This window comes from Bos taurus, chromosome 21 (assembly GCF_002263795.3).
Source record: "Bos taurus isolate L1 Dominette 01449 registration number 42190680 breed Hereford chromosome 21, ARS-UCD2.0, whole genome shotgun sequence".
Taxonomy (NCBI): Eukaryota; Metazoa; Chordata; class Mammalia; order Artiodactyla; family Bovidae; genus Bos; species Bos taurus.
The window spans coordinates 34,632,039-34,658,493 of NC_037348.1; the positions used below are offsets into that span (position 1 = coordinate 34,632,039).

Below are 26,455 nucleotides of genomic sequence, written 5' to 3' on the forward strand. Positions count from 1 at the left end.
AGGCTATGAAGCTAGGAAAAGCCAAAGATGGTAAGCAGCCATTTGCAGAAGGGACCTGGAAGTGGACAATGGCTGAGGGGCCTTTGGAGGCAGGACTGGCATGTGTGGAACAATAAAAGCTTTATTAATTTCTTTGCCCACTTTGGAACACAGCCTGCCTTGTAGGAAATTAATATTTGTTGGTATACAGAGTAAATTCACCTTTTGCATTTGGTTTTCTCAAGCCAGGGAGAAGCAATTTACCTCTGGGTACCTGGATTGTAGGGTGTGCTATTTCAGCATCTGTAAGACTGAGGGTCTGTGATGCTCTGGAGGGCTGCCCTGGGATAGCACTATGCAATCCCCTTCTTTACTCTGCCATGTTCCCTGAGATCTGCACACAGAATTTCTTTCTTTTTGTGCTGAAGCTCAGGCCCTTCTGCCCCAGGTTGACCCACAATGACCTGGTTACCCCTTCATTCAACAGATAAGCACTGACATCCTCTCTGTGCCAGGCCCTGCTTGCTGGGCTTTGTTGTTGTTCAGTCGCTCAGTCATGTCCGACTCTTTGCAACCCCACGGACTGCAGCACGCTAGGCTTCCCTGTCCTTCACCATCTCCCAGAGTCTCCTGGAGCTTGCTCCAACTCATGTCCATTGAGTTGGTGATGCCATCCAACCATCTCATCCTCTGTTGTCCCCTTCTCCTACTACCTTCAATCTTTCCCAGCATCAGAATCTTTTCTAATGAGTGGGCTCTTCGCATCAGGTGACCAAAGTAATGGAGCTTCAGGGATAATTTGCTGATCATGCCTTGGAGAAACCCTAAAGGCAACCTTCCCCAAATCCGTCCAGAGTTTGTTAGTTTATGCTGAGAAGGCTGGTAGCATTTCTTTGCTTCTGGAGAAGATTCAGCTCCTGAAAACTCTCTTACAAAGCTCAGCTTCTCTTCCTGCTCCTTTTCTAAGACCTAGTGGGAAAAGGTGTAGGAGGAGCGGACCGCTGCGGGCCTCCAGGAACACTTGACTACCCTTCCTCCCAGCCCCGCGATCGCAGTTCAGTCCTCCCAGCGCAGGGGGCGCTATGCAAACGGTGCGAGCCGGGCTCAGTCGGCCTCCTCTTGCACTCGGGCCGCCTCCACCCCTCCCCCGGCAGAAACCGGAAGCGGCGGCCAGCGGGGGCGGGGCAGTGTAGCGGCTGGCTGGTCAAGCCCCGCACTTCCCTGGGGCGCGGGGCGTGCCCTCTGTTGGGAACCATGCTTAGCAGGTCTGGGTATCGGGCGCTGCCTTTGGGGGACTTTGACCGTTTCCAGCAATCAAGCTTCGGCTTCCTGGGCTCGCAGAAGGGCTGCTTGTCCCCGGAGCCGGGCGGCGTGGGGCCGGGGGCCGGTGAGTGGCCGCCCAGCGCAGCGGATCCGAGGGAGATCAGCAGGCACCCCCGAACTCTCTGCCTCTCGGGAGTCAGCGTGTCTTGCGTCCTCGCAGCCTAAGAGGAGGGACCGAGAGGGGTTTTCCACGATGTGGAGAAGGGCTTGGATCAGGCGCTGGGACACTACCGCCCATCCGCCTTTCTTAGAGCTACGGGGCGGCAGCACTGGAGCTCTCTCATCTTCAAAGAAGCCTCGCCCCACCTCATTTCTAATTGGCATTTATCAGCCCAAAGGTTTCAGGTTTCCATTTTGCCCAGAAAGAAACTAAGGTCAAGATATAGGAGGTCACCAGCACGCCAAGAGCACCTGGTCGCCGAGAAGTGGCAGAATCTTCACCTCAGGGGACACCTAGATTTCTCAAACTTGAGTATCTGCCGGTTTCCTGGTGGAGATGCGCAGGCCAAAAAGGAAGGCCCTTAGATGCCTGTCGTGTCTTCCCAGGCCCTGTTTTTCTCCAAAGCCTTGAGTAATTCCCTTGACCCAGAGGTCAGATCCCACATGCCTCAGGCTGACAACCAAACCCCAGAGGATTCGGCCCTTCTGTGACTCCCTGTAATGAGAGCTGCCCCTATCCAAGAGTTCTTTTCCTGCTGGGGCCACATGGGTCAGAAAGAAGCAGGAAAAGAGATTTAGTATTCCGGTGCTCAGAGAACCCAAAGGGTGTGGTGTTCCTGGAAGTGTGGAGCAGAGGATTCTGTCTGCTTCCAGTTCAGGGTTGGGAGAGGATCCCCAAGATCCTGGGATTTTCTCAGCTTTCAACCCCATCCTGGGGTTCTCATTCACCAGGAGCAGGGACCTGTGCTTCAGCCAAGTCTTTCCTTCCTAGTCCCCCTCCCCCACCTCTCTTCTGAAGCTGCTTCAAGTGAAGCGTGCATTTTGACGGTCATTAGAACATTAAAGTGTGGTGAAGAATAAATTGTAAGCTAAGAAAGAACATCTTAGCCCTCATTTCTGGCATCTGTTTAAGAGCCATTGACGCTTTACCTCTTTTGGTTAACGCATTACCTCCAAACTGAAAGCACACTTCCAGCCAATAGTGGAGGAGGTGTTAAGCCAGCAGCATTCAGTTCAACCTAGCATTTGTTTACAGATGCTGAGTTCCTCCTGGGTTTACCAGAAGTGGGAGGCGGTTTAAATCAGACAAAAGGATTGACTCCTGCTCAGCCCAGTGAGGAGAGCGGAGCTGTCCTGTGATTAACTTCTCAGTTCCAATGACTGCTGCCTAGCAGAGAATGGGCTTTGTGAGGTTGGGACTTGGAACAAATTGATTCTGATATGTGGGAGGAAGGAACAGCCCTTAACTAGCTCCTGCCCACAGATACGGAGTTAGTATTAGGCAAGGCAAGTATTTGATGGTCTTTAGGGCACTCCAGTGAAATGAAACACTGAGTTAGGAAAGAACATCTTAGCTCTGAGAAGGAAGGAGCCACTGAAAGGGAAGGTGGGCAAAAAGGTGCACTTGACTGAGTTCACTCAGCCGGCAGCTGTCATGCCAGACACAGTTGGCATTTCTTGACTGTCTCTGCTCTCTTGTCCCCAGATGCACCTCAGAGCTGGCCCTCCTGCTTCTGCCATGGCCTTATCAGTTTCCTGGGGTTCTTGCTGCTGCTGATCACCTTCCCCATTTCTGGTTGGTTTGCCCTGAAGGTAAGGCCGGCTGGGTCAGTCCCCAGAGTGGTTGGGCCACACTGAGAGCTTTAACATTGGTGCATGAATTTCCCATCCTCTGCCCGCTTCCTCTAAGTATTATCACACCTCTGTGAAATGGGCGCAGATGGTGAAGAATCTGCCCGCAATGCAGGAGTCCTGGGTTCATTTCCTGGGTTGGGAAGATCTCCTGGAGAAGGGAATGGCACTCCACTCCAGTATTCTTGCCTAGAAAATTCCATAGACAGAGGATCTTGGTGGGTTACAGTCCATGGGGTCGCAAAGAGTCGGACATGACTGAGCAACTAACACTGTGAAATGGGCTGGACAAGAATTGTTCATTCTCAGCTTTCAGATGAGGAAACTGAGGCTCAACTTTACTGGGAGCCAGTAAGTGACAGAAACAAGTCTTCCCAAATGCCCAAGTTTAGGGTTCTGAACACAGGTGTTAAGGTACACACAAATATCTTCTTCCTTTTGGGTTAGGCTAAGTTAGAAATGAAAAACACTCAACCTGGCCCAGCAAGTGATGAGTAAAAGGAATTTCAGCCTTGTTTTCAGCAAGGGATGGGGCAGAAGGGAAAGGATGAGCTAGAGTAGATGCTCACACCTGAGAGCTGCAGTGGAGGTGGAAGCTGACCCTCATGCAGCCCCAGACAACAGTCACTGTCTCTGGAAAGTTTAGGGTTTGGGTGGTCTGCAAGGGAGTCCTTCCTTAGAAGGCCCTAAATCCTAATCCTAAAGCTGCCACTGAAACAAATATCATGTGGCCTTAGGCAAGTCACTGCCTCTCTCAGCCTTCATTTCTCAATTTGGGTATATTTCCTTCCTTGAGGACTCCAGGAACCTGAAGCTGGCAAAGCCCTTCCCTCAGGGTCACTATTAGAGCAGCCCAGCTTATCCCTTGACTAAGACAAGGGCAGACAGTTTCCTGGTTTGAGTTATGTTTAGCTTTAGACCACATAGGTAAAAGGTTTCACAGACAATCAAGTCAGTACAGTATCGTAGTTGAGAGCATGGCTTTTGGAGTTACTCAGAACTGCTTTCAAATCTTGCCTGTTTCACTTGGGGGCTTTGTGGTTTTTAAGCAAGTCAGTTAACCTCTCAGAGCTTGGTTTTTTTCATCTGGAAACAGAGCTAAGGATCCCTGACCCTGAACCTGGGGGAGAGACGTGGGGGAAAGACCTGGGCAGACATAATTGTCAGCATCAGCTCAGTGCTTTTGACCCTTTCCCTTGCTATTACGAGCAGATCGTGCCCACCTATGAGCGCATGATCGTGTTTCGACTGGGCCGGATCCGCACCCCTCAAGGACCCGGTATGGTTCTGCTCCTGCCCTTCATCGACTCTTTTCAGAGGGTAGATCTGAGGACACGAGCCTTCAGTGTTCCTCCCTGCAAGGTGAGGGGCTTCTCGGCTCCCCTGGATAGAGGGAGTGGGGAGCTTGTGCTGGGTGTGTTGTGGATGTCAGTACCTTGGCCTGCGAGTAGCCATCAGGGCTGAGGGGTGGGGAAGACACCAGAAAAAGGAGGAGGGAGGCTGGGAGGACATCCTTGCTGTATATATCGAACCCCTGCACTTGGGGTTACCATTTTGTTCTCGAGGAGCCAGTGGCCAGGCAAGTGGGTCAGGTTAGGTGGTCTCAGTGGGCCTGGCCTCCCTGCAGCCCCTGCCCCTCTTTCCTGGCCTCTCCTAACAGTTGGCCTCTAAGGATGGGGCTGTGCTGTCCGTGGGGGCCGACGTCCAGTTCCGCATCTGGGACCCAGTACTGTCGGTGATGACGGTGAAGGACCTGAACACAGCCACACGCATGACAGCCCAGAATGCCATGACCAAGGCCCTGCTCAAGAGGCCCCTTCGAGAGATCCAGATGGAGAAGCTCAAGATCAGCGACCAACTCCTGGTAGGCAGCTCTGCACCAGGCAGAGTTCCGTGGCTGGCACACGGGCCGGGCTCTGCCTGCTGGGGCACTTTAGCATAGCACCAGATCACTCTGGGCCTTAGTTTACCTTGTGTCCCAAGAGTGTAATAACTTGTGAAGAGTCAGTGGTCTTGGTGGGACTGTCAGCTGAGGAATGGAAGATGGGCACAGACCATAGCGATCTTGGGCAAACCTGGCCTGAGAAGTAAAGGGGCTGGGCCAGGGGAGTGGCCTTGAGTCTTGCCATTGACTACCCGAGGTTTCACTCTTCACTGCCCTGCAGGCATTGCCATGACAACGCTGGGCCTCAGGGGCTCTGAGTGGCCTCCTGGGCAGGCAGGTGGGTGACAGGAGCAGGGGCCTTCCTGGCCCAGTCACCTTCTGGGGAATTCCATGCTCCCCAAGGCAGCATGTGCATTTTTGTGGTTTTGTGTTCTTTGTTCTGGGTCTTTTTGCTGCCTCTTGTCTGAGTGTGAGCAGTTACACTGGAATTCACCTCAGATCCCTCCTGTGACAAGAGGGGTTGAAATACACATGTGACGGCAAGTCACCTGCTCCCATGCTCACCTCAGGCTTTCTCCCATGTCCTGGCAGGGGACCGTGGGTGAAGTTTCTCCTCGTTCCCCTAGGCTCTGCCTTCCCCAGGGTTAGAGGGCAGGGAAGGGAGTGGGTAATGCCATTCCTGGAGGTTCCAGTCCCTTCAGGAAATAAATCAACTGGCTGAAATTCCCAAGAAAATTCTATTTGTGATAGTAACAATACTTCTTACACGCATAGCATTTTGGCTGCCTCAGTGTATCTCAGCTTTGCATTTTGCTGCACAAAGGCTAGTATCACTCTTTTGTTTTGGAGGAAGGAAATCAAGGCTCAGAGGTTATTTGACTTGCCCCTAAGAGCCGTGGTCAAGGGCAGAGCTGGGCCAGAGCCAGATCACCTGCCCCTGCCCTCCAGTCCTCTGCTTGGTCTTACACAAATCAGATTTTGTTCTTGGCCTTTGTTCTTGGCCTTGCTGCACATTACTTTGGTACAACAAAGCCAAGAGAGGCCATTTGGGGGTGTGAGTCCCATACCAGGGCATTAGAGTCCTTTAGGGCCATTACCCAGACTGACTTAGCTCCTGGCAAAGTGGATTCAGCACCTGGATAAAATCAAATTTCAGGAAATCCACCACCTTCGGCGAGGCCTGGTTCAGACATCCGTCTCTCATTTTCACTCTTCCATCTGCCTGTTTTGCACCTGGAAGGATTGCACGCTTCCCACCTCTCCCTTGCTGGGCCCTCTTAGCTGCTTACCCACTTGTGCCTGCTGCTTTACTCCTCCCGGCCCCTACTGCCGGCCCCACCCCTACCCAGCCCTCTGCAGCAGGCCTTTCTCTTGATCCTCGGAGAAAACGCTCTAGGGTGAGAACTCTTCCAGCTTCCTCCAGTGGTCACCCCTTGAAGCTCATCTACCTCTGTGCTGTTTTCCTGCCTTCCTGGAAGCATCTGGTTCCTCTGCACTGCCCAGTGCTCGGGGCCCAGGACTCGGCTCCCTCCCTCCGCTCATCCTCTTCTTGCCTTTCTGCATGCTCTCCCTTTGTCCCACACCCCTTCTAGCTCTTCACCCCTCTCTTCCCTTTCCTTCCTCCTTTCCTGTTGTTACTCTAGGCTCCCCTAGGCTCCTAAGACTGACGTCACTGCCGACCCCACAGTGACCTCCCTCTTGCCAGCACGGGAGCACTTCTCAGTCCTTCCTCAAGTCACCTGGAGGCGGCCTTGGACTCGATGGGCGCGTCCTTGTCTTATGATTGGATCCCCTGTTTCCTCTGAATTCCGTTATTCCACACTCCTGGTTACTCCCTGTCCTCCTGTTTCCGGGTTTCCCTCAGTGGTCTCTTTTCCTCTGTGATCCCCCTGGGGCTGTTTGCTACTTCTGGACACTAATTATTCACGACACTCTGATCCAGTCCCATTCTGTCCTGCTTCCTGGACCTACTTTCCCAGTTGTAGTTGGCTGTCCCATAGACACCTCAAGCTTAATGTATTTAAAAATACCTTATTCCTTCCCTAAAGGAATGCTCATCATTCCTTCCCTCCCACCCCCACATCTGTGCCTTCCTCTGTGTGTGCTTTCTGGGTGAATGCCCACACTCATGATCTGTGCAAGAACCCTCATCAGAAACCTGGCTCCCCCAGCTCCTCACCACCCTTCCTCTTTTCGCACGCTCAGGCAGCCGAGAAGCCCAGTGGTGCCTTTTCTCTGGTGTCCTCTGTAGCTTAGAGTCTAAGAGCTGTGCCCCTCCGCCATGTGTCTCGGCTCAAAGCCGCCTCTGCCTGACACTGCGTCTGTGTAACTTTTGCCTGCAGTTTGAAACACCACCCTACCTGGTCTCCCTCCATCCTCAACCCCTCCAGTCCAGCGTCCACATAGCAGCCAAGAGAATCTTTGCAGCTAGGAAGACTGCTCTGTCACTTTGCTGCTAAACTCCTCTCGGGGGCCCCTTGTGCCTCCGAGTAAGTCCAAATGAGAGAGAGCAGCCACCTCTGCCCCCTTGGCTGTCTCCAGTGTCCCAGCCCGCACTTGAGGGTCCGGTTGCGTGGAGCTGTGGTTACTCGCAGTTCCCCAAAGGTTCGAGGTGCTCCTCTCTGGTCTTCGTCACATGCTGTTCCTGTTGTCTGGAAGGATCCTCCTTCATGCCCCTTCATCTGGATAACTCCTCCTCCTCCTCCTAGCATCACCCCTTCCTCCCTGCCCCACACCCTCCCCTGGTGCACACTACAACTTCCCATGGCTGCGTTGTAATTGCCCTCTGCCTCCGTCCAGGCTGGGCACTTCTCAAGGGCTGGCCTGGTACCTCATGAGTCACCGTGGCCATACTACCAACCTGCCTAAAGAAGGTGCTCTGGATGGGACCTTTGTGGAATGAGTGCCATGTTTCCCCACACTTCCTCCAGCTGGAGATCAACGATGTGACCAGGGCCTGGGGGCTGGAGGTGGACCGTGTGGAGCTGGCAGTGGAGGCCGTGCTCCAGCCGCCCCAGGACAGCCCAGCAGGGCCCAGCCTGGACAGCACCCTGCAGCAGCTGGCCCTCCACTTCCTGGGAGGCAGTGTGCCTTCAGTGGCAGGAGGTGCCCCGCGCCCTGGACCAGGTGAGGAGCCTCAGGGAAAGGGTGGTTCCCCCCGCCGGGCGTTCAGCTTCGTGTCCAGCACAGATTGAGCTTTGCCTCTTGTTCCTTTAACCAAGCGCCTTGTGCAGTGCACACCCTGCCCGGCTGTTCCAGCCACCCCGATTCTAGAGCTGACCAGAACTAAGGTAATGAGAAGAGTCTTGAGCATGCGGAGGCCTTTGGGAGCCTCCATGGGAGGAAGCAACAGCATCCGGAAGAGAGTTTAAGACTCAAGGCTGGAGTGATTTAGAGAAGGGGGTTGGGGTTATGGCTAGAAACTCAAGGGCAGCCTCTTAGCAGAGGAGGAAACTGAACGCAGGCTGCAGGGGATATAAGAGAGAGCGCTGTGAAGGCACGGGGGCCACCATCATCCTGACCTTGGCAGCGCACTGACTTCCTTCTCTCTGCCTCCCTCCCCCATCCCGTTTCCACCACCAGCAGATACCTTGGAGATGGTGAGCGAGGTTGAGCCGTCTGCCCCTCACGGGGGTGCCGGGCCCAGCCCCAAGCAGCCTGTGGCCGAGGGGCTGCTGATGGCTCTGAAGCCCATCCTGTCCGAGGCCCTGGTCAGCCAGGTCGGGGCCTGCTACCAGTTCAACGTCATCCTGCCCAGCGGCCCCCAGAGCATCTATTTCCTGGATCTCACTGCAGGTGCCGCTGCCCTCTCTGCCCTCTCCTTCCCCGCTGGGGCTGCTCGCAGCCCCACCACCTGTGGTCCTTTTCAGACCAGGCCCTGCTCCTGCCAGCAGTTTAGGCAAACCCACAGCTGTCAGGAGCTCAGATGCCATCTGCAGGCAGTGATGCCCAGGCCTTGGGCTCCCTGTCCCATCCCCATGAGCAGGACCGCCCAGCTGGCCCAGCTGCCTGGACTAAGAGCCCTGCACGCGTTGCAGGCCTGTTCGTGCCAGGCTCTGTCTGAGTGCATTTTGCGCATCATGTCACCTACTTCTCATCATAAACCCGTGACTTAGTGATTATTAGCATCCTCATCTCACCAGTTTGGAAACTGAGGCTCTGAGTGGTCACACAGTCAGTAGGACTTGAACCCTGGGTATTAGCACCTGAGCTCTTAGCCACTCTTCCCACCCTTCCCAGTGGGACGTGCTGACCTCTTCTACCCACTGTAGCATTGCTGTCCCCCCACTGATTCTCACTTTTCTTTCTCCCCACAGGGCAAGGGAGGGTGGGACACGGAGTGCCTGATGTCATCCCCGACGTGGTGGTGGAGCTGTCTGAGGAGGACCTGCGGTCCCTGTTGTGCAGGGAGCTGCGGCCCCTGGGGGCCTACATGAGTGGGCGGTTGAAGGTGAAGGGCGACCTGGCCATGGCCATGAAGCTGGAGGCTGTCCTCAAGGCCTTGAAGTAGCAGGTTTGGCTGCCTGTCAGTAGCCTGGCCCCGAGCCGGGCACCAAGCCAGGGAGACATCTTGGAGGCGGAGGCCCTGGCACTGCACCTTGGATTGTTGAAGCCCTGAGGAGTGTCAGACCCAGTGGGAGACAGTGAGTGGAGGCTGGGAGACACTGGAGCTAGGAGAGGCTGAGTCAGGCAGCCCTGCCCTTCTCATCCACAGCGGTTCTCTCAGCAAGTGTTTGCTATCCTGGTCCCCTGCCGAGTGCCCTGCCTGAACTGGGTACACAGGCAGTGACAGGAGAGCCAGGCCTGCCTTGCTCCTCTGGCAACCTGGCTGGAGAGGAGGGGCTGACAGAAACAACCCAACTGCAGCTGGTTTGGTCCTGGTTTGAGGGAGCTCTGCATGTGACTCAGGCTCCAAGTTCCAGAAGAGGGGGTTAGAGAGGGGGATCAGAGCAGCTCGGGGAGGGAGAGAGAAGGGACCAAGCAGAGGTCCCTGCATTGGGAGGGATCTGAGATTGGGCTCGGTCTGCCTTGCTGATTGCAGTCCAGGCCCAGACTGGGGTGGGGGAGGGTGGGGGGAGAAGGGGGGCAGGGCGGCGTCTCCCTGGCCCTGCTCCTGAGGGTGTCTTGACTCATCTCCCAGCCTCAGTCTTGCATGCCCGATGGGCTGGGGCCAGGGCAGCATGACAGAGAGCCCTGCTGTTCCTGTGCTTCTTACCAGAGGTTTGAAAACCTCAAATAAATGTGCTGTTTACAATGTATCTGGAGAGACATAGGGGTCATGGGGGTGGGGAAGAGGGCTCCGAGGTGATGTCCGTGCTGCCAGCCTGGGACCCAGGCCCTGAAGGGTGACCCGAGCCCCAACAGTGCTCTGGAATCACCCACAGTTCCCCTTCCTGACGAGGGCCTGAAAGCAGGCAGGAGCAGGCACTCTGTTCCTGTTTATAGTCTGGGGAGAGGTTTGCAGGAAGGATGTGGGTGTCGGGCAAACTGTTCATCCAGCGAAGGGCAGGGCCTCCTGTCGCACTCGAGGGGAGATGGAGCTGCCATCACCTGCCCCTCCTGCTGTACGCCTGGTCGCTGTTTCCCCATTGGTCCGGCTCAAACCCCAGGGACCCCAGAGAATGAGGGCCTTAGACATCTTGAGTTCTAAGGAATGAATCTCACATCCTAGAGAGGCTTGTGAAAAAGAAACCCACAGAAATTCGAGCCTCCTCTTTGAGGAACAGCCTCTGGCTTGTCCTCTGGCACCAAGCCTTCCCTGACAGGGCCCTGTCCAACTGCCTTGGCACCAGGCTCCATCCAGTTTACCCTTTGGTTCCTGCCAGTGCCCGCCTTGGCCCTCCTCTTGTAGGTCCTCCTGGAGTAGACCAAGCTGCCATTGGGTTCAGGTTTCAGCCCCAGGGCCCCTCCCTGAAGGGCCAGAGCCCAGGCTGCTGACCCCTCCCTGTCCCTCTCTCCACCGCTCTGGAGGCCGCCCAGCTGGGGACGCCCGTTCAAAAGCCTTCCCTCCCATCCCCACCGCCCATGAGCCCCGGGGGCCTGGGCTCCCCCACTGCTTCGGGGCTGTCTTCGTGCCCGTTCCCCACTGTTTCTGTTACTGTTCTTGTGTGAGTGTCCGCCCTCCCTGCGGGACCTCGAGCTTCGTGCCTGAGCCATCCATCGTTGTTCTTCCGCTGCTGCTGCACACAGCACCCCACAGGATGAGAGGGGAAGCCCCAGGCGCCTTCCTCGTGAGAGCTTAAGGGAAATCGAAACTCAGATTTTCTTTGTGTGTGTCAGAGGAGCAGCATCACCAGGGGAAACTGAAACTTATAGATGTCTGTGTGGGTGGAGAGCAGAATCTGCTGCCAGCTGTTAATGCCCTCATCCCATCGAGGGGAACTCATTCCTTGGCGAGGCCAGCGCTCCAGGACAGGGAGCCCACAGGCTCAAGGCCTCTGGGCTTCAGAGGACCCAGCAGACTCTGCAGTCCCTGGGGGTTGGGGTGCAGCGAGGGGCACCTAATGGGGCCAGGGTGTGAGGGGGCGGGGGAGGAAAGGGTGTCCATCAGAGAAAGCTTTCTGAGGAGTTGATGCCCAAGACTCACAGTTTACATGGAGATGAGAGAAGAAAGGAAATGGGGGAGACACTTGGCAGAGGGGAGAGTCCCTGTGAGGCCACAGGAAGGGTAGCAGACACCTCCGATTTGGGGAACTGGGACCTAAAGTCTGAGGCGGGGATGTGTGCAGGGATTTTGTAGTAGTAACTGATACTGCCTGCCAGCTATGCCCCTCTACTGCATTAGACACTTCCTGTATTTGTTTCCCCAAGGTAACCCGAAGAAGAATGATAACTAAAACAGTTACGTGATGCTTTTCTATATATAATGTATTATTCTGATATTATTTTTTAAATAAGTATTTAATGTTGAAGAGAAAAGTTTAAAAAGGCAAGCTATGAAAATTGTTCCTCATACTCTTGACTCCATCCACGTAGTTTCAAACAGATATCCTCTGGTATTAGTCTCCAAGTTCTTCTTCCAGAAGCTAGGCTTTGGGGATTTCCCTGGTGGCCCACTGGTTAAGATTCTGTGCTTCCACTGCCGAGGGTGCAGGTTCAGCCCCTGGCCAGGGCACTAAGATCCCACATGCTGTGCTACACAGCCAAAAAAAATGAAGTTGGAGTTTTAAAAACATAACACTTACAAGAAAATCCACATATATTATTCTCTGGGATTTTTTTTTTTTTTTTTTACAGAAATGGCAGCATAGCAAATACAATGTTAATTTGTTCACTTAACATTGTGCTTGAGAATCTTTCCATATTTGCATACCTAGACTTTCCCCATTCAGTTTTATATGAATAGTTACATAGGATTCAATTGTATGGGTGTATCATAGTTTATTTTACCTGGTTTGGATTGATAGACATTCAGATTATTTTTTTGTGTTTTGCTATTTCAAACAATCATGCACCTTTCACATATGCTATTGTGGTTGAAGTTCATCTGTGGGATAAAGTCCTAGAAAGGAAATTGCTAGGTCAAAGCATTTATAGTTTAATATTGCCCAAATGCCTTCTTTAGGGATTATTCTAATTTACATTCCCATCATCAGTAAGTGAGAGTCTGTTTTTCCTCGCAGCCACGCCAACACAATGTGTTATTAAACTCTGGAATTTTTTGACAGTCCAGTAAATGAAAAAGCTCATCTCAGTGAAAAAGTAAATAAAAAAGTTCAACTTTTTAAAAAGTTGTTCAATTGTTTATTGCTTTTTAAGGTTTGGATTTTCCATTCCAGCAAAAGCACAGGGTTTCTTTTCAGTACCAGATAAAAAGCACAGAATTTACCTTTTTAACAGGTAATAGGATAAAATGAATTCATTTTTTGTTGGTAAAAGATGTTTACCATTTTTCACACTAAGTAGCCAGATAAATGATAATTATATTGCAAGCCATATGGAAACATGATTAATCTAAGAATGTAAAATAATTACATACAGTTTGGGGGGTATACATACATATGTTTTCATCCACCTAGCCAGTCTGTGTCTTTTGGTTGGTGCATAAAATGCACCCATTTTAAATGCACTTTGACAAATGGAACACCATGTAACCACTACCCACCAGAATCAAGATATAGAACGTTTCCATCAACTCACGTGGTTCCCTGTATCCCTTCCCATTCAATCTCAGTCTCCCCACCCCCACCCCCACCCCCAGGCCCAGTCACCACTGATCCATCTGCTTTCTAATAACTACTGATTAAATTTCACATTTCTAGAATTTCATACAAGTGAAACATGCCATGTATATCCTTCTGTGTCTAGCTTCTCTCTGTAGAGCTTTTGAATCGTCTGGGTTATTATGTGTACCCATGGTTTGCTCTTTTTCTGTTGTTAGTGATACTCTGTTGTATGGATAGAGGTACAGTTTGCATATTCACCTGTTGATGGACATTTGAGTAGTTTTCAGTTTTGATTATCAAAGCTTCTCTGGACATCTATCTGTGTATGAGTCTTTGTATGGATATATGTTTTCATTTGCGTAAATACTAAGGAGTAAAACTTCTGGCTCTAGAAACTGCCAAACCAATTCCAGGATGGTTGTGCCAACACTTGGTGTTGTCAGTCATTTCCAGTGGGTCTGCCTGATGACTTTGAGCCCTTTTAGGGTGCTCATTGGGTATATGTCTTTTTTTGTGAAGTATCTGTCAAATTTTTTTCCCACTTTAAAATCTGGCTTTATCTTATTGGTATAATATTCATACTAGTTCTAAGAGTTCTTAGTAAATCCTGGATACATGTCTTTCAGCAGGTATTTGAAATATTTTCTCCCAGACTGTAGCTCGGCTTTCTAACTTCTTAATGATTTATTTTTTAAAGCAATAGATTTTAATTTTGATGAAGTTAGTCTATACTTTTTTAAGTATTTATATATGTATTTGTGTCAGCTCTTAGTTGGGACACAGGGATGGGGTCCTCATTGTCATGGGGGGTCCTTGCAGGGCACAGACTCCTTAGTCATGGCACTCAGGCTCAGTGGTTGTGGGGTGTAGGCTCCAGAGTGGGCTAGCTTCAGTAACTGCTGCTCGTGGTCTTAGTTGCTCCATAAAGCGTGTGCGGGATCAAACCTGCATAACACGGTGGATTCTTAACCACTGGACCACCAGGGAAATGCCTATAATTTTTTCATGGTGAGAGGTTTTGTATCCTTTCCTGAAAGTCTTTGCTCATCTTTGCTGAAGGTCTTGAAGATTTCCCCCTGTGTTTTCTAGTACTTTTAGCCACAGTCCTTAAAGTACTAGCTGAATCTATAAACTTTTAGAAGTACTTTTTTTTTTTTTAGTACTTTTAGGCCTGATCCACTTTGAGTTACTTTTTGTATATGGTATGAGATAAAAGGCTGAGATGTTTCCCCCGGTGCCCCTCCCCACCCCCCACCCCCCCGCCCCCCATATGGGTATCCAGCACTTCTTGCTGAAAAGGTATATTTTCCCCATTGAATTACCTCAAAACTTGAAATTTTTCATGTCTCTTATTTTGTGTAAAGTTGAAATTTTGTAATATGTTTAGGAGCTCTTGTGTTTCTTTTTCTGTGAAATGTTATTTCATGTATATTTTTTTTAGTGTTGGTTGTTTCTATTTTTGTTTTGACATCTGGAACTCTTTATACTAGAGAGATTAGTTCTTTTTGATATAAGTTGTAAAAATGTTTAACCCAATTTGTTGTTTGTAGTTTGACTTTGCTTATGATATTTTCCCATGAAATTTGACAGATGTATTTGAAATAATACATATTTTATTTTATGGCTTTTAGGTTTTAAGTCATAAGAAAAACTTCCATTCTAAGATCATAAAGGAATTCCATGTACTTCCATTATTTTATTTTTTACATGTAATTGTTTGACAAAGCCCCTGGGATTTAAATGAGCATAAAATATACAGAACCACACTTTTTTCAGTGCTGTGTATTTCTGTTTGCCTTGGGATCTATCTCTGGGTTTTCTGTTCTGTTCCATTTGTCTGTTCACTAAGACCACGTGGTTTTAATTATTGAGGCTTCATAAAATGTTGAATATCTATAAGATTAATTCTTTTTAATACTTCTTAAGACAGTCTTCCTGGGAATTTCCTGGCAGTCAGTGTTTAACCACTCAGCACTTTCACTGCCGAGGATGTGGGTTGACTCCTTGGTCTGAGAACTAAGATCCTAGACGCCACCCAGCGTAGCCAAATTAAAAAAAAAAAAAAAAGAAAGAAAGAAATTCTTCCTGCCTATTCTTGTTGCTGTTTTAAAATAAGCTTTAGAATTACCCTAGCCTTGCCTGGAGAATCCCAGGGACGGTGGAGCCTGATGGGCTGCCGTCTATGGGGTTGCACAGAGTCGGACATGACTGAAGCGACTTAGCAGCAGCAGCAGTAATTGTTTAGGGGACTTTTGTTGGTGGTCCAGTGGTTAAGACTCTTCGCTCCCAACACAGGGAACTTGGGTTCCATTTATGATTGGGGAACTAAGATCTTGCCTGCCAGTGGAGTGGTCAAAAAATTGTTTATATCTTTATGGAGACCGTATTAAATGTGTGAAATAACTTAAATAATTACAGTGTTTATGGTACTGAGTCTTCCTGTCCATGAACTGGCATGTTTTTATGTGTTTTTTTTTTCCTCTTAGTGTTCTTCAGAAGTTTTGCAGTGTTCATACGGTCTTGAACATTTTTTTAAAGTTTATTCCCAGGTACTATATCTTTTCTGATACTACTATAAACGGGGGCTTTCCCTTCATTATATTATCCAGTCACTGTGCAATTTACTGCTCTGTAGGGGCTCTGTACCTTACTAACTTAATTCTTACCTTACTAACTGTATTTTTATTCATAGTACTTCAAAGTACTTCATCTTCAATATACAGTCGGATGTTGACAACTCACCTCATATCAGTGCTTTAAAGTGCTTTCCCTTTTATAATTGCATTGGCTAGCGTGGAGGTGGGTATTTTTAAGGTGAAAGAGAGAGGATATTATGGGGAAAGATCCAGTAGAGAGAGAGGCAGAGGGAGACTGTAGAGGAAGAGAAGGGAATGGGATCCTGAGCCCTGATGGGATTAGCTCTGGACAAAGATTGACACCTCGCCCTGGAGAAAGAAAGGAAGAAGTAAGGCTGGGACCTGGATTCTGGCACTCCTGTGCGCATGGGGGCGGGCTGGGGTAGGCGGCAGCTCCGGGGTGTTTATTAACTGAACAGTTTGCAAGGAAGAGAAGTGCCAGTGGTAAATCATGGTCACTGTGTCACTCACACAGGCCTCACTGAGTTAGCCCTTTGGTGGGGCCTCCAAGCCAAAAATCATGAAATTGAGAGTGATGAGGTGGTGGGGACTTGGGGAGGTTTGTGTATTGCAGGGGTGGAAGCTGGGAGGAGAAATTTTCTGGTTCCTCCTGGTGAGTGGTTCTTGATTCCCATCCTAGGCCAAGTGGAGTCCAGCTCCCCCAACCAGGACAGCAAGAGATGACTGGTCCACAGATGGGATGACTGAGCACCAGCAGGTCCCCAGAAGGACTTCCCAGAGGGATTTGTGGCAGGACTGGGCCCAGAACCTGTGTCTCATGGCTCCAGCCCATGACTTCCTCTTCCATCAGTGGGGACTGTGGGGCAGTGGGATTGGCATGGAATAAAGAGGGTCTTAAGATTCTGGCTTTGTGTTGCTCCACTTAGCCTGGCTCCACTCTGTGGGGATGGGTGTGGACTGTGTGGGGGTGGGCAGAGGGGGGCATATTCCCCATCTGCTGCCCCAGATCCTCTGCCACTCAGCCAGGAGAAAGGCTGGAGAGAGAGAGAGGAAAGGAGTGAAGAGGGGAGAAAAGGAGAGGGAGGAGACTGAGGATCAAAGGGACTTGCCCACCACAGTCCTCAGCCTGGAGCTTCTTCCCCTGGACTGGGACTCCAGTGTGCTTCCACTGACTTTCCAGAGATTGGCAGTGTCCACCGTATAACAGGCACCAGCAACTGGTTTTTAAAATGGACTTGTTGCAGGACTTCCCTGGTGGTCCAGTGGCTAAGACTCCAAGCCCCCTATGCAGGGGGCGAGAGTTCAATCCCTAGTTAGGAAACTAGATTCCGCATGCCACAACTAAGAGTTAGCGTGCTTCAGCTAAGACCCAGCACAGCCAAATAAATAAACACACATTAATTTTTTTTTTAATGGACTTGTTGTGTAAGATGAAGCAGCATTAGATTTGCTGAGAAAGATGAAGACAGACAGAGCACAGGTGAAGCTAGGAAGAAAGGAGAGACCAAGGGAGACAGGGAGAGACAGACAGATGGAGAGGGATGCTGGAAGATGAACAAGGAGAGACAAAGCAACAGGGAGACGGACAGCAAGGAGGTAGGAGCCAAACCATGGTACCTGCCACAGGGGCGAAAACAGGGCCCTGAGGGTCACCCTGGAGGGGCCAGAGTCACACCTGAGGGGAACAGAAGATGCTTGCGGTGGGGGCACCCAGCTGTCTCTTGGGACACTTTGTCCTGTTCTGTGTTTTTTCTCCTTGAAGGAGCTAGCAGAAGCCCAGTCGTGAGCTTGTGGCACCGTCTTGTGGCAGTTTGGGGGATAGCTGGTTTTCTCCTGGAAGTGCTTTCAAAGGCTGGGAAGGATCTTGGGGGCAAAGGAGCTGCTGCTGTGGAGAGAAAGTGAAGAGTAGAACCAGAGCCTGGGGCGCAGGCCTGGGAGATGCCCACCTTACCCAACTGCTCCCATACACACTCACATACCCACCCCTGTGTGCACCCAGGCCCAGGGTTGGTGAAGCAGGGATGAGGGGTCAGGAGGGATGTGGGAGGCCGGATAATGTGAGGGTTTGGCCAGGAGAACTGGGGGAGATTGACCAGAGAGAGGAACAGGGAAACTGCAGATCATGGAGCTAAATCTGCAAAATGGAGCCAATTATATCAAAGGGCAGTTTAAGACCTTTCTAGGATGAGGTATCTCCCCCAAATCAATTATTGAAATGCACAGAATTGTCAAATATAACATATTACCATAAAATAACACAAAGTGATTTTTGTAAGTTTGCCTTGGAAATTATTTGACTAAGAGTAATTCACTCACGGTGTAATTATCTGCATGTTCTCAGCACTCCTTGGGGTTCTCCGCACTCCGTGGGCATTCATTTACATTCTGAAAGTACTTGTGGAGTTAAAAAAAAATCTACAAATTATTTACAAATAGAATGAAATTCTTATGAATACTACACATTTAATAATTAAAGAAGTTGACACAAATTAATGATATAAGTTAACAATTGATGACATTTTTTAGACATTTGATTAAAACATTTATTAATTTGGGCTGTTCTGTAGTTTTTGCATTTTAGAGCCAGACTTTCAGGTTTTAAACATTTAATGTAGGTTCTTGAGAAGTTCTGGGACTCTGGTCACTATATCCCCTGGGATTACCTTACCTGAACAGTAAGTGGCTCTGGTAGTATTGATTTGGTGAAAAAGTTCATTCAAGTATTTCTATATGATCTCATGGAAAAACCCAAATGAACGTTTTGGCCAACCCAATACCCTATTGGAGAGCTATGAAGATTAAAAATATATGAAAGCAATATATGAAAGCATTTAGCACAATGTCCAGTAAACTCCAAGCACCCAATAAGCAAGAGATGTCATTAAGTATACCTGCGTACACACATAATCCCATATTCATTCTAAAAAATTGTTTTGGGCACTCACCTTACATTAGACCAAGCAATGTCTTAGGTGCCGGAGTAGTTGCTAAGTTGCGTCCCACTCTTTGTGATGCTGTGAACTGCAGCACACCAGGCTCCCCTGTCCTTCACTGTCTCCTGGAGTTTGCTCAGATTCATGTCCATTGAGTATCTGCTGGAGTTTGCTCAGACTCATGTCCATTGAGTTGGTGATGCCATCCAACCATCTCATTCTCCGTGGCTCTCCTTTTGCCTTCAATCTTTTTCCCAGCATCAGGGGCTTTTCCAGTTAGTTGGCTTTTCACATCAGGTGGCCAGAGTACTGGAGCTTCAGCGTCAGCACCAGTCCTCCCTATGAATATTCAGGGTTGATTTCTTTTGGGATTGAATTATTTGGTCTCCTTACAGTCCAAGGGACTCTCAAGAGTCTTCCATAGCACTGCAATTCGAAAGCATCAATTCTTCAGCTCCAGCACAATTTGAAAGCTGGAGACTGCCAGTAGCCTTAATCAGTACACACCTGAAGCTTTCCTTCCATTTTTCACTATAGAGCTTTCCAGTCCTCTGCCTGTCTTTGAGTCTCTGCCAGGACAAAGCGATGGTGGCTGACTCCCTTGCTCTATAGCAAGCTCTGAAAAAATAACCTTTTTTTTCCCCCATTTGGCTGGTCTTCATTTATTTCCACAAATGACAAAAACTGCCTAACAGTATAAAAGCTGCTCTGTTGAGAATAAACTGTATGGAAAAGTATGGAGACCCATTAAGAGACCATTGTAATAATCCAGACAAGAGATGATAGTGGCTTGGACCATGCTGATAGCAGAGCAGGCGATTAGAAGGAATTAGATTATAGTTACGTGTATTTTATTATTTTATTTTGAAATTATAGATTCATTGGCAGCTGCAAAGAAATGCACAGAGAAGTCCCATGTCTGCCTCCCTGAGCCACCCTAGCATCTCATATAACCACCAAACTGTATCAAAACCAAGGAGTTGACATTGGGATAATCAATCAGATTTATTCAAATTTCACTGGCTATATGTGTGCTTATTTGTGTGTGTGTGTGTATAGCTCTACACAATTGAATCACATCTAGGCTATACATGAGTAACCACCACAGCAATCAAGATGCTCTATGGTACTGTCCTTGGCATCACCTCTTTATAGTCAAACCCCTCCTTCCTGTTGCTCACTCTGACAGCCACTAATCTGTAGTCTTATCTCCATGATTATGTTCCTCAGGATTGCCAGATAAATGGAGTCCTGCAGTATGTATCCTTTTGAGGTTGGCTGTTTCACTCAGCTGAACTCCCTAGAGATGCACCCCAGGTGTTGATGTGTTCGCAGTTGACCCTCTTTCCTGCTGACTGTTGTCCTGTGGTACAACAGTATACCACAGGGTGTGGTATAACACCCTCTTTCTTGCTGAGTGTTGTATTGTGGTGTGGACGCACCGCAGTGGGTTTCACACTTCCCCCTCTGAAGGACATCTGAGTAGTTTGCAGGCTTGGCTATGACAAGTAAAGCTGCTATGAACTTTTGTGTACAAGTTCTTCTGTGAATGTAAGTCTTCGTTTCTCTGGGATAAATGCAATGGCTGGGCCCTTGTTAGGTCTGTTTTTAGTTTTAACTGGTATGTTGATATTTTTTAGTCTGTCTACCCTCTGATGAAGAAGGGTTAAGAGGCTTATGGAAGCTTCCTGATGGGAGAGACTGACTGACTGAGGGGGAAATTGGGTCTTGCTCTGATGGGCAGGGTTCAGTAAAACTTTAAGCAGTTTTCTGTTGATGGGCTGGGTTGTGTTCCTTTCCTGTTATTTGACCTGAGGCCAAACTATGGTGGAGGTAATGAAGATAATGGTGACCTCCTTCAAAAGGTCGCTTGCATGCACTGCTACACTCAGTGCCCCTAGCTCTGCAGCAGGCCACTGCCCACCCATGCCTCCACCGGAGACTCCTGGACACTTACTGGATGAAGCACAAGCTGGAATCAAGATTGCCAGGAGAAATATTAATAACCTCAGATATGCAGATGACACCACCCTTATGGCAGAAAGCGAAGAAGAACTAAAGAGCCTCTTGATAAAAGTGAAAGAGGACAGTGATAAACTTGGCTTAATATTCAACATTCTGAAAACTAAGATCATGGCACCTATCACTTCATGGCAAATAGATGGGGAAACAATGGAAACAGTGACAGACTTATTTTGGGGGGCTCCCAAATCGCTGCAGGTGGTGAGTGCAGTCATGAAATTAAAAGACACTTGCTCCCTGGAAGAAAAGCTATGACCAACCTAGACAGCATATTAAAAAGCAGAGACATTACTTCTGTCTAGTAAGTAGATCTGTCTAGTCAAAGCTATGGTTTTTCCAGTGGTCATGTATGGATGTGAGAGTTGGACTATAAAGAAAGCTGAGCACCAAAGAATTGATGATGCTTTTGTTGTGTTGGAGAAGACTCTTGAGAGTCCCTTGGACTGCAAGGAGATCCAACCTGTCAATCCTAAAGGAAATCAGTCCTGAATATTCATTGGAAGGACTGATGTTGAAGCTGAAACTCCAATACTTGGGCCACCTGATGTGAAGAACTGACTCAATGGAAAAAACCGTGATGCTGGGAAAGATTGAGGGCAGGAAGAGAAGGGGACGACGGAGGATGAGATGGCTGGATGGCATCACCGACTCAATGGACATGAGTTTGGGTAAACTCCAGGAGTTGGTGATGGACAGGGAGGCCTGGCGTGCTGCAGTCCATGGGGTCGCAAAGAATCAGACACGACTGGGCAACTGAACTGAACTGAACTGAAGTTGATATTTTATAGATAGAGCCAAAGAATCTCCTGATAGACTGGACGTGGGTGTGAGAGTAAAGGAGACGAATCAGGGTTCGAAATGGGCCAAGGCACTTGGTACTGAAACATCGTAGGGGCTCAGTAAATGCCAGCCATTCAAGTGACAGCAAACACGGCTGTGGGGAAATGAGAAAGCCTGTGAGACACAAGTCACAAAAAGTACCTGACAAAAGGTTAGGAATGAGTCAGAGGGCATTTAGTGTCCGGAAACCCCTTGGATTATTTGCATGTAAAAATGAAAGAGGGGTTTCACTTCTTCTTAGGATGAAGAAAGCTGCAAGAAAATGTCACTCCCATTCTGACAAGAAGCCAGAAATCTGCAAAACTGTAATTTTTTAAACCCATGAGAGAACTGAGATCATCATAGGCAACCAAGAGAACTGAATTCCAAACAGGCAAACGGTTTTGCCTTGGGGAGAGCATGCTGGAGGGCGGGGGAGTTTGCCCCACCCCCACGCTCAACTCTTTCCCGGGAGGAAGACTGGAAGCAGAGCAGTAGTGGGAGAGGGAAGAGAACCCGACTGGAAGCAGAGCAGTAGTGGGAGAGGGAAGAGAACCCCCTGGTGGCCCGCGTGTGCAAGTGACTGGCTGCTGCGGGAAGGCAGGCTTTACCTTCCCAGAGGAAGTTCTCTAAAAGCCTCTGGGTTTGGGGAGGGAGATGGGAGGGAGCTTCAAAAGGGAGGAGATATATGAATACCTATGGCTGATTCATGTTGAGATTTGACAGAAAACAGCAAAATTCTGTAAAGCAATTATCCTTCAATAAAAGATAATTTTAAAAGCCTCTGGGGTGTTGGGGGGGAGATGGTGGGACGCAGCACACTGCTGGAGGAGAGGCAGAAACTAAGATCCACTGCTTCTGGGAGGGTAAAAGTCAGCGCCCCCTCTCGTCCCTGTGGGGCGGGCAGGAAAGATTCTCCTGCCCAAGACGAAGGCGAGGGTCAGGAACACTGCCAAGGGGCACCCTGTGGGTCCCAGGTACACAGGCTCAGTGAGTGAGGCTGGACCCGGGAGGACCGAGAAACAGCAACAGCAGTGTACCACTAGGGGGCGAGCAAGAGCACGCAGAGGGAACCACTCCGTGGAAGAGGCAGGCAGGGACCTTTGAAAGCAAACAGTGGGACGAAAATTCTGTGGAACACCTGAAGTACAAGGACTCCATTTTAAATATAAAGACCTAGGTAGGTTAAAAGTAAAAGTAAAAAAAAAAAAAAAGAAGACATGCTCTGATCCAAAGCTCAAGTGTCTATATTCAGTTCAGTTCAGTCGCTCAGTCGTGTCTGATTCTTTGCAACCCCATGGACGCCAGGCTTCCCTGTCCATTACCAACTCCCGGAGCCTACTCAAACTCATGTCCGTCGCATCGGTGATGCCATCCAACCATCTCACCCTCTGTTGTCTCCTTCTCCTCCTGCCTTCAATCTTTCTCAGCATTAGGGCCTTTTCCATCGAGTCAGTTCTTCGCATCAGGTGGCCAACGTATTGGAGTTTCAGCTTCAGCATCAGTCCTTCCAATGAATATTGAGGACTGATTTCCTTTAGGATTGACTGGTTGGATCTCCCTGCCATTTGAGGGACTCTCAAGAGTCTTCTCCTACACAACAAAAGCATCAATTCTTTGGCACTCAGCTTTCTCTGTAGTCCTACTCTCACATCCATACATGACTACTGGAAAAACCATAGCTTTGACTAGACAGACCTTTGTTGATGAAGTAATGTCTCTGCTTTTTAATATGCTGTCTAGATTGGTCATAGCTTTTCTTCCAAGGAGCAAGCATCTTTTAATTTCATGACTGCACTCACCATCTGCAGTAATTTCGGAGCCCCCAAAAGGAAAGTCTGACACTGTTTCCATTGTTTCCCCATCTATTTGCCATGAAGTTATGGGACCAGATGCCACGATCTTAGTTTTCAGAATGTTGAGTTTTAAGCCAACTTTTTCACTCTCCTCTTTCACTTTCATCAAGAGGCTCTTACTTCTTATTCTCTTTCTGCCGTAAGGGTGGTGTCATCTGCATATCTGAGGTTACTGGTATTTCTCCCCGCAATCTTGATTCCAGCTTGTACTTCATCCAGCCCGGCATTTTGCATGATGTACTCTGCATATAAGTTAAATAAGCAGGGTGACAATATACAGGCCAGACATACTCCTTTCCTGATTTGGAACCAGTCTGTTGTTCCACATCCAGGTCTAACTGTTGCTTCTTGACCTGCATATAGGTTTCTCAAGAGGCAGGTAAGGTGGTCTGGTATTCCCATCTCTTGGAGAGTTTTCCACAGTTTGCTGTGATCCACACAGTCAAAGGTGTTGGCATAGTCAATAAAGCAGAAATAGATGTTTTTCTGGAACTCTCACTTTTTCGATGATCCAGTGGATGTTGGCAATTTGATCTCTGGTTCCTCTGCCTTGTCCAAATCCAGCTTGAACATCTGGAAGTTTATGGTTCACATACTGTTGAAGCCTGGCTTGGAGAATTTTGAGCATTACTTTGCTAGTGTGTGAGATGAGTGCAATTGTGTGGTAGTTTGAACATTATTAACATGAGACAAAGTAGATTAGGAAACAGAATATTTCCAAGAATAGAGGGACAATTCATAATGAAAAAGAGGTCAAGTTCATCAAGAATAAAAAGGGCCTCAAAGTGATGACCTGTAGAATGGACCATCAGGATACATACGAGTACAACTGATAGACTTGAAAAGAGAAATAGGCAAATCTTAATATTTGATAGAACGAGTGACTAAACAGAAAATCCACTTGGATATGGATAACTTGAATAACACTATTAACCAGTTTAATCTGAATGACATTTATAGGGTTGACTCCACCTAACAACAGCAGGATATATATTCTTTTAAAGGCATATGGAACTGTACCAAGTTAGACCATATGCTAAGCCATAAAACAAGAATCAACAAATTAAAAATAATTAAACTCATGCAAGTATGTTCTCTCTTCATAATAAAATTAAGCTATAAATCAATAACCAAAAGATATCTGGAAAATCCCCAAATAATTGGAAATTAAAGAATACATTTTTAAATAACTGATTCAAAGAATAAAATGAAAATAATTAGAAATATTTTAATTAATTGAAAGTGAAAACACAACTTATCAAAATTTAAAGCAGCACTTGGAAGTTATAGCACTATGTATTTATATTAGAAAATAGAGGAGAATATGACTTTGTTTAGGTAGAGATTTCTTAGATAAAATAAATAGTGCAATCCATAAAAGAAAAAAACTCTTGATTATATTGCTTTCATCAAAATTAAAAACTTCTGTGCTTCCAAAATTACTAGTAAGAAAATAAAAATACAAACCACAGATTGGGAAAAAATATTTGCAAAACATTTAACTGATAAAGTATTTGTATCCAGAACAGATAATTCTTCCAACTCTGTAATGACAGACAATTAAAAATGGGCAAAGGATTTGAACAGAAACTTCATCAGACATGAGATACGATGGAAAATATGTATGTGAACAGATGCTCAACATTATTAGTCATTTGGGAAATGAAAATTAAAACCACAATGAAATAACAGTACTTACTTCCTAGAATGGTTTAAAAACAGACACACACACACAGTATGAAGTGCTGGCAGTAGTTACTTTGTGGAGAAATAGCCACTCTGGAAAACAGTTTGGCAGTTTCTTGTACAGTTAAACATACACTTATATGACTGAGAGCCTCATTCCTAGGTATTCACCCCCCCCCCCAAAAAAAAGTATGCCCACTCAAAGACCTGTATGTGAATATTGACAGCAGTTTTTTTGTTTTTGTTTTTTGTAATGGCCCCAAACCAGAAACAACCCAAATACATAATTTCTGAAATAAATGGAAAAACAAACTGTGGTCCACACAATGAAATACTTCTCAGCAATAAAAAGGAACAAGCTGTTGATACAACATGGATGAGTTTCAAAAGCATTATGTCAAGTGGAGGAAGACAGATACCAAAGGCCACATACTGAATCACTCCATTCATATGAGATTCTGGGAAAGACAAAACTGTAGGGACAGAAAGCAGAGTAACAGTTGCCGGGAGATGTGGGTGGAGGTAGAAAATCGACTGCAAAGACGCATAAGAAAACTTAAGGGTCATGGAAATATTTTACATCCTGATTCGGGTGGGGGGTTTCTACAACTACACATACTTGTCAAAACTCATCAAAATGTATGCCTAAAATGGGTGAATTTTACTGTAGGTGGATTATTCTTTAATATATCTGAATTATATTTTAAAAGTGAAAGATGTAATAGCTGTGAGTCAGAAATGGACTTTGATGTCACATATCCTGGAAATGGGGCTTCCCTGATGGCTCAGCTGGTAAAGAATCTGCCTGCAATGTGGGAGACCCAGATTTGATCCCTGGGTCGGGAAGATCCCATGGAGAAGGGAATGGCTACCCACTCCAGTATTCTTGCCTGGAGAATTCCATGAACAGAGGAGCCTGGCAGGCTGCAGTCCATGGGGTCGCAGAGTTGGACATGACTGAAGCAACTTAGCACATCACATCCTGGAAATAGAGTCCTGCGCCATCTAGTGGCTTCCTAGGGCAGTGACAGTCCTATTTGCTGGCTGAGAAGCTCCTAGCCTTCTGGAACCCCAGACAGAGGCCAAGGTGTCCCTTCTCTTGTCTGCCGTGGATATCCTGCCACTTGGATCAAGTACCTTGAATCCAGGATTCTGTTGCCCTGGTCACCACAGGCACTGTCCCCAGGCTTTTTTGGGGTATACATGTTGATACAGAAAAGAAGGAATTCCAACCAGGACTTGACTATTTAATCAGATGTGGCCAACCCCAGCAGGGAGAAAAGAAGACAGTAACTTATTTAAAAACAAACAAACACTTGAGAACTTCTCAAAAAGGAAAAGAAGTGACAAATTATCAACTTAATGTGGTATTTCAGCTGACTTCAAGGTTCTAGCAAGC

General features: G+C 48.0%; 1 protein-coding gene across 7 annotated transcripts; it reads left to right on the forward strand.

Annotated features, from left to right (window-relative positions):
• The first annotated feature begins 1,128 nt into the window (after positions 1-1,128).
• On the forward strand, positions 1,129-16,645 carry STOML1 (stomatin like 1). 7 transcript variants are annotated; one of them, XR_003031389.2, is made up of 9 exons: positions 1,129-1,366; positions 2,948-3,054; positions 4,306-4,455; positions 4,754-4,957; positions 7,909-8,104; positions 8,561-8,773; positions 9,295-9,621; positions 15,630-15,942; positions 16,420-16,645. XR_003031389.2 is itself a non-coding variant. In XM_005221975.4 (7 exons), exons 1-7 carry the CDS (start codon positions 1,234-1,236, stop codon positions 9,486-9,488), a joined length of 1,194 nt encoding a protein of 397 aa, XP_005222032.1. In that variant the 5' UTR covers positions 1,129-1,233; the 3' UTR covers positions 9,489-14,918. The 7 variants fall into 7 exon arrangements, 3 of the variants coding, with proteins under 3 accessions (XP_005222032.1, NP_001179360.1, XP_024837678.1); XR_003031388.2 differs by having other exon boundaries at positions 15,630-15,692; positions 15,836-16,645; XR_814055.4 differs by having other exon boundaries at positions 15,630-15,692.
• Positions 16,646-26,455: the final 9,810 nt, after the last annotated feature.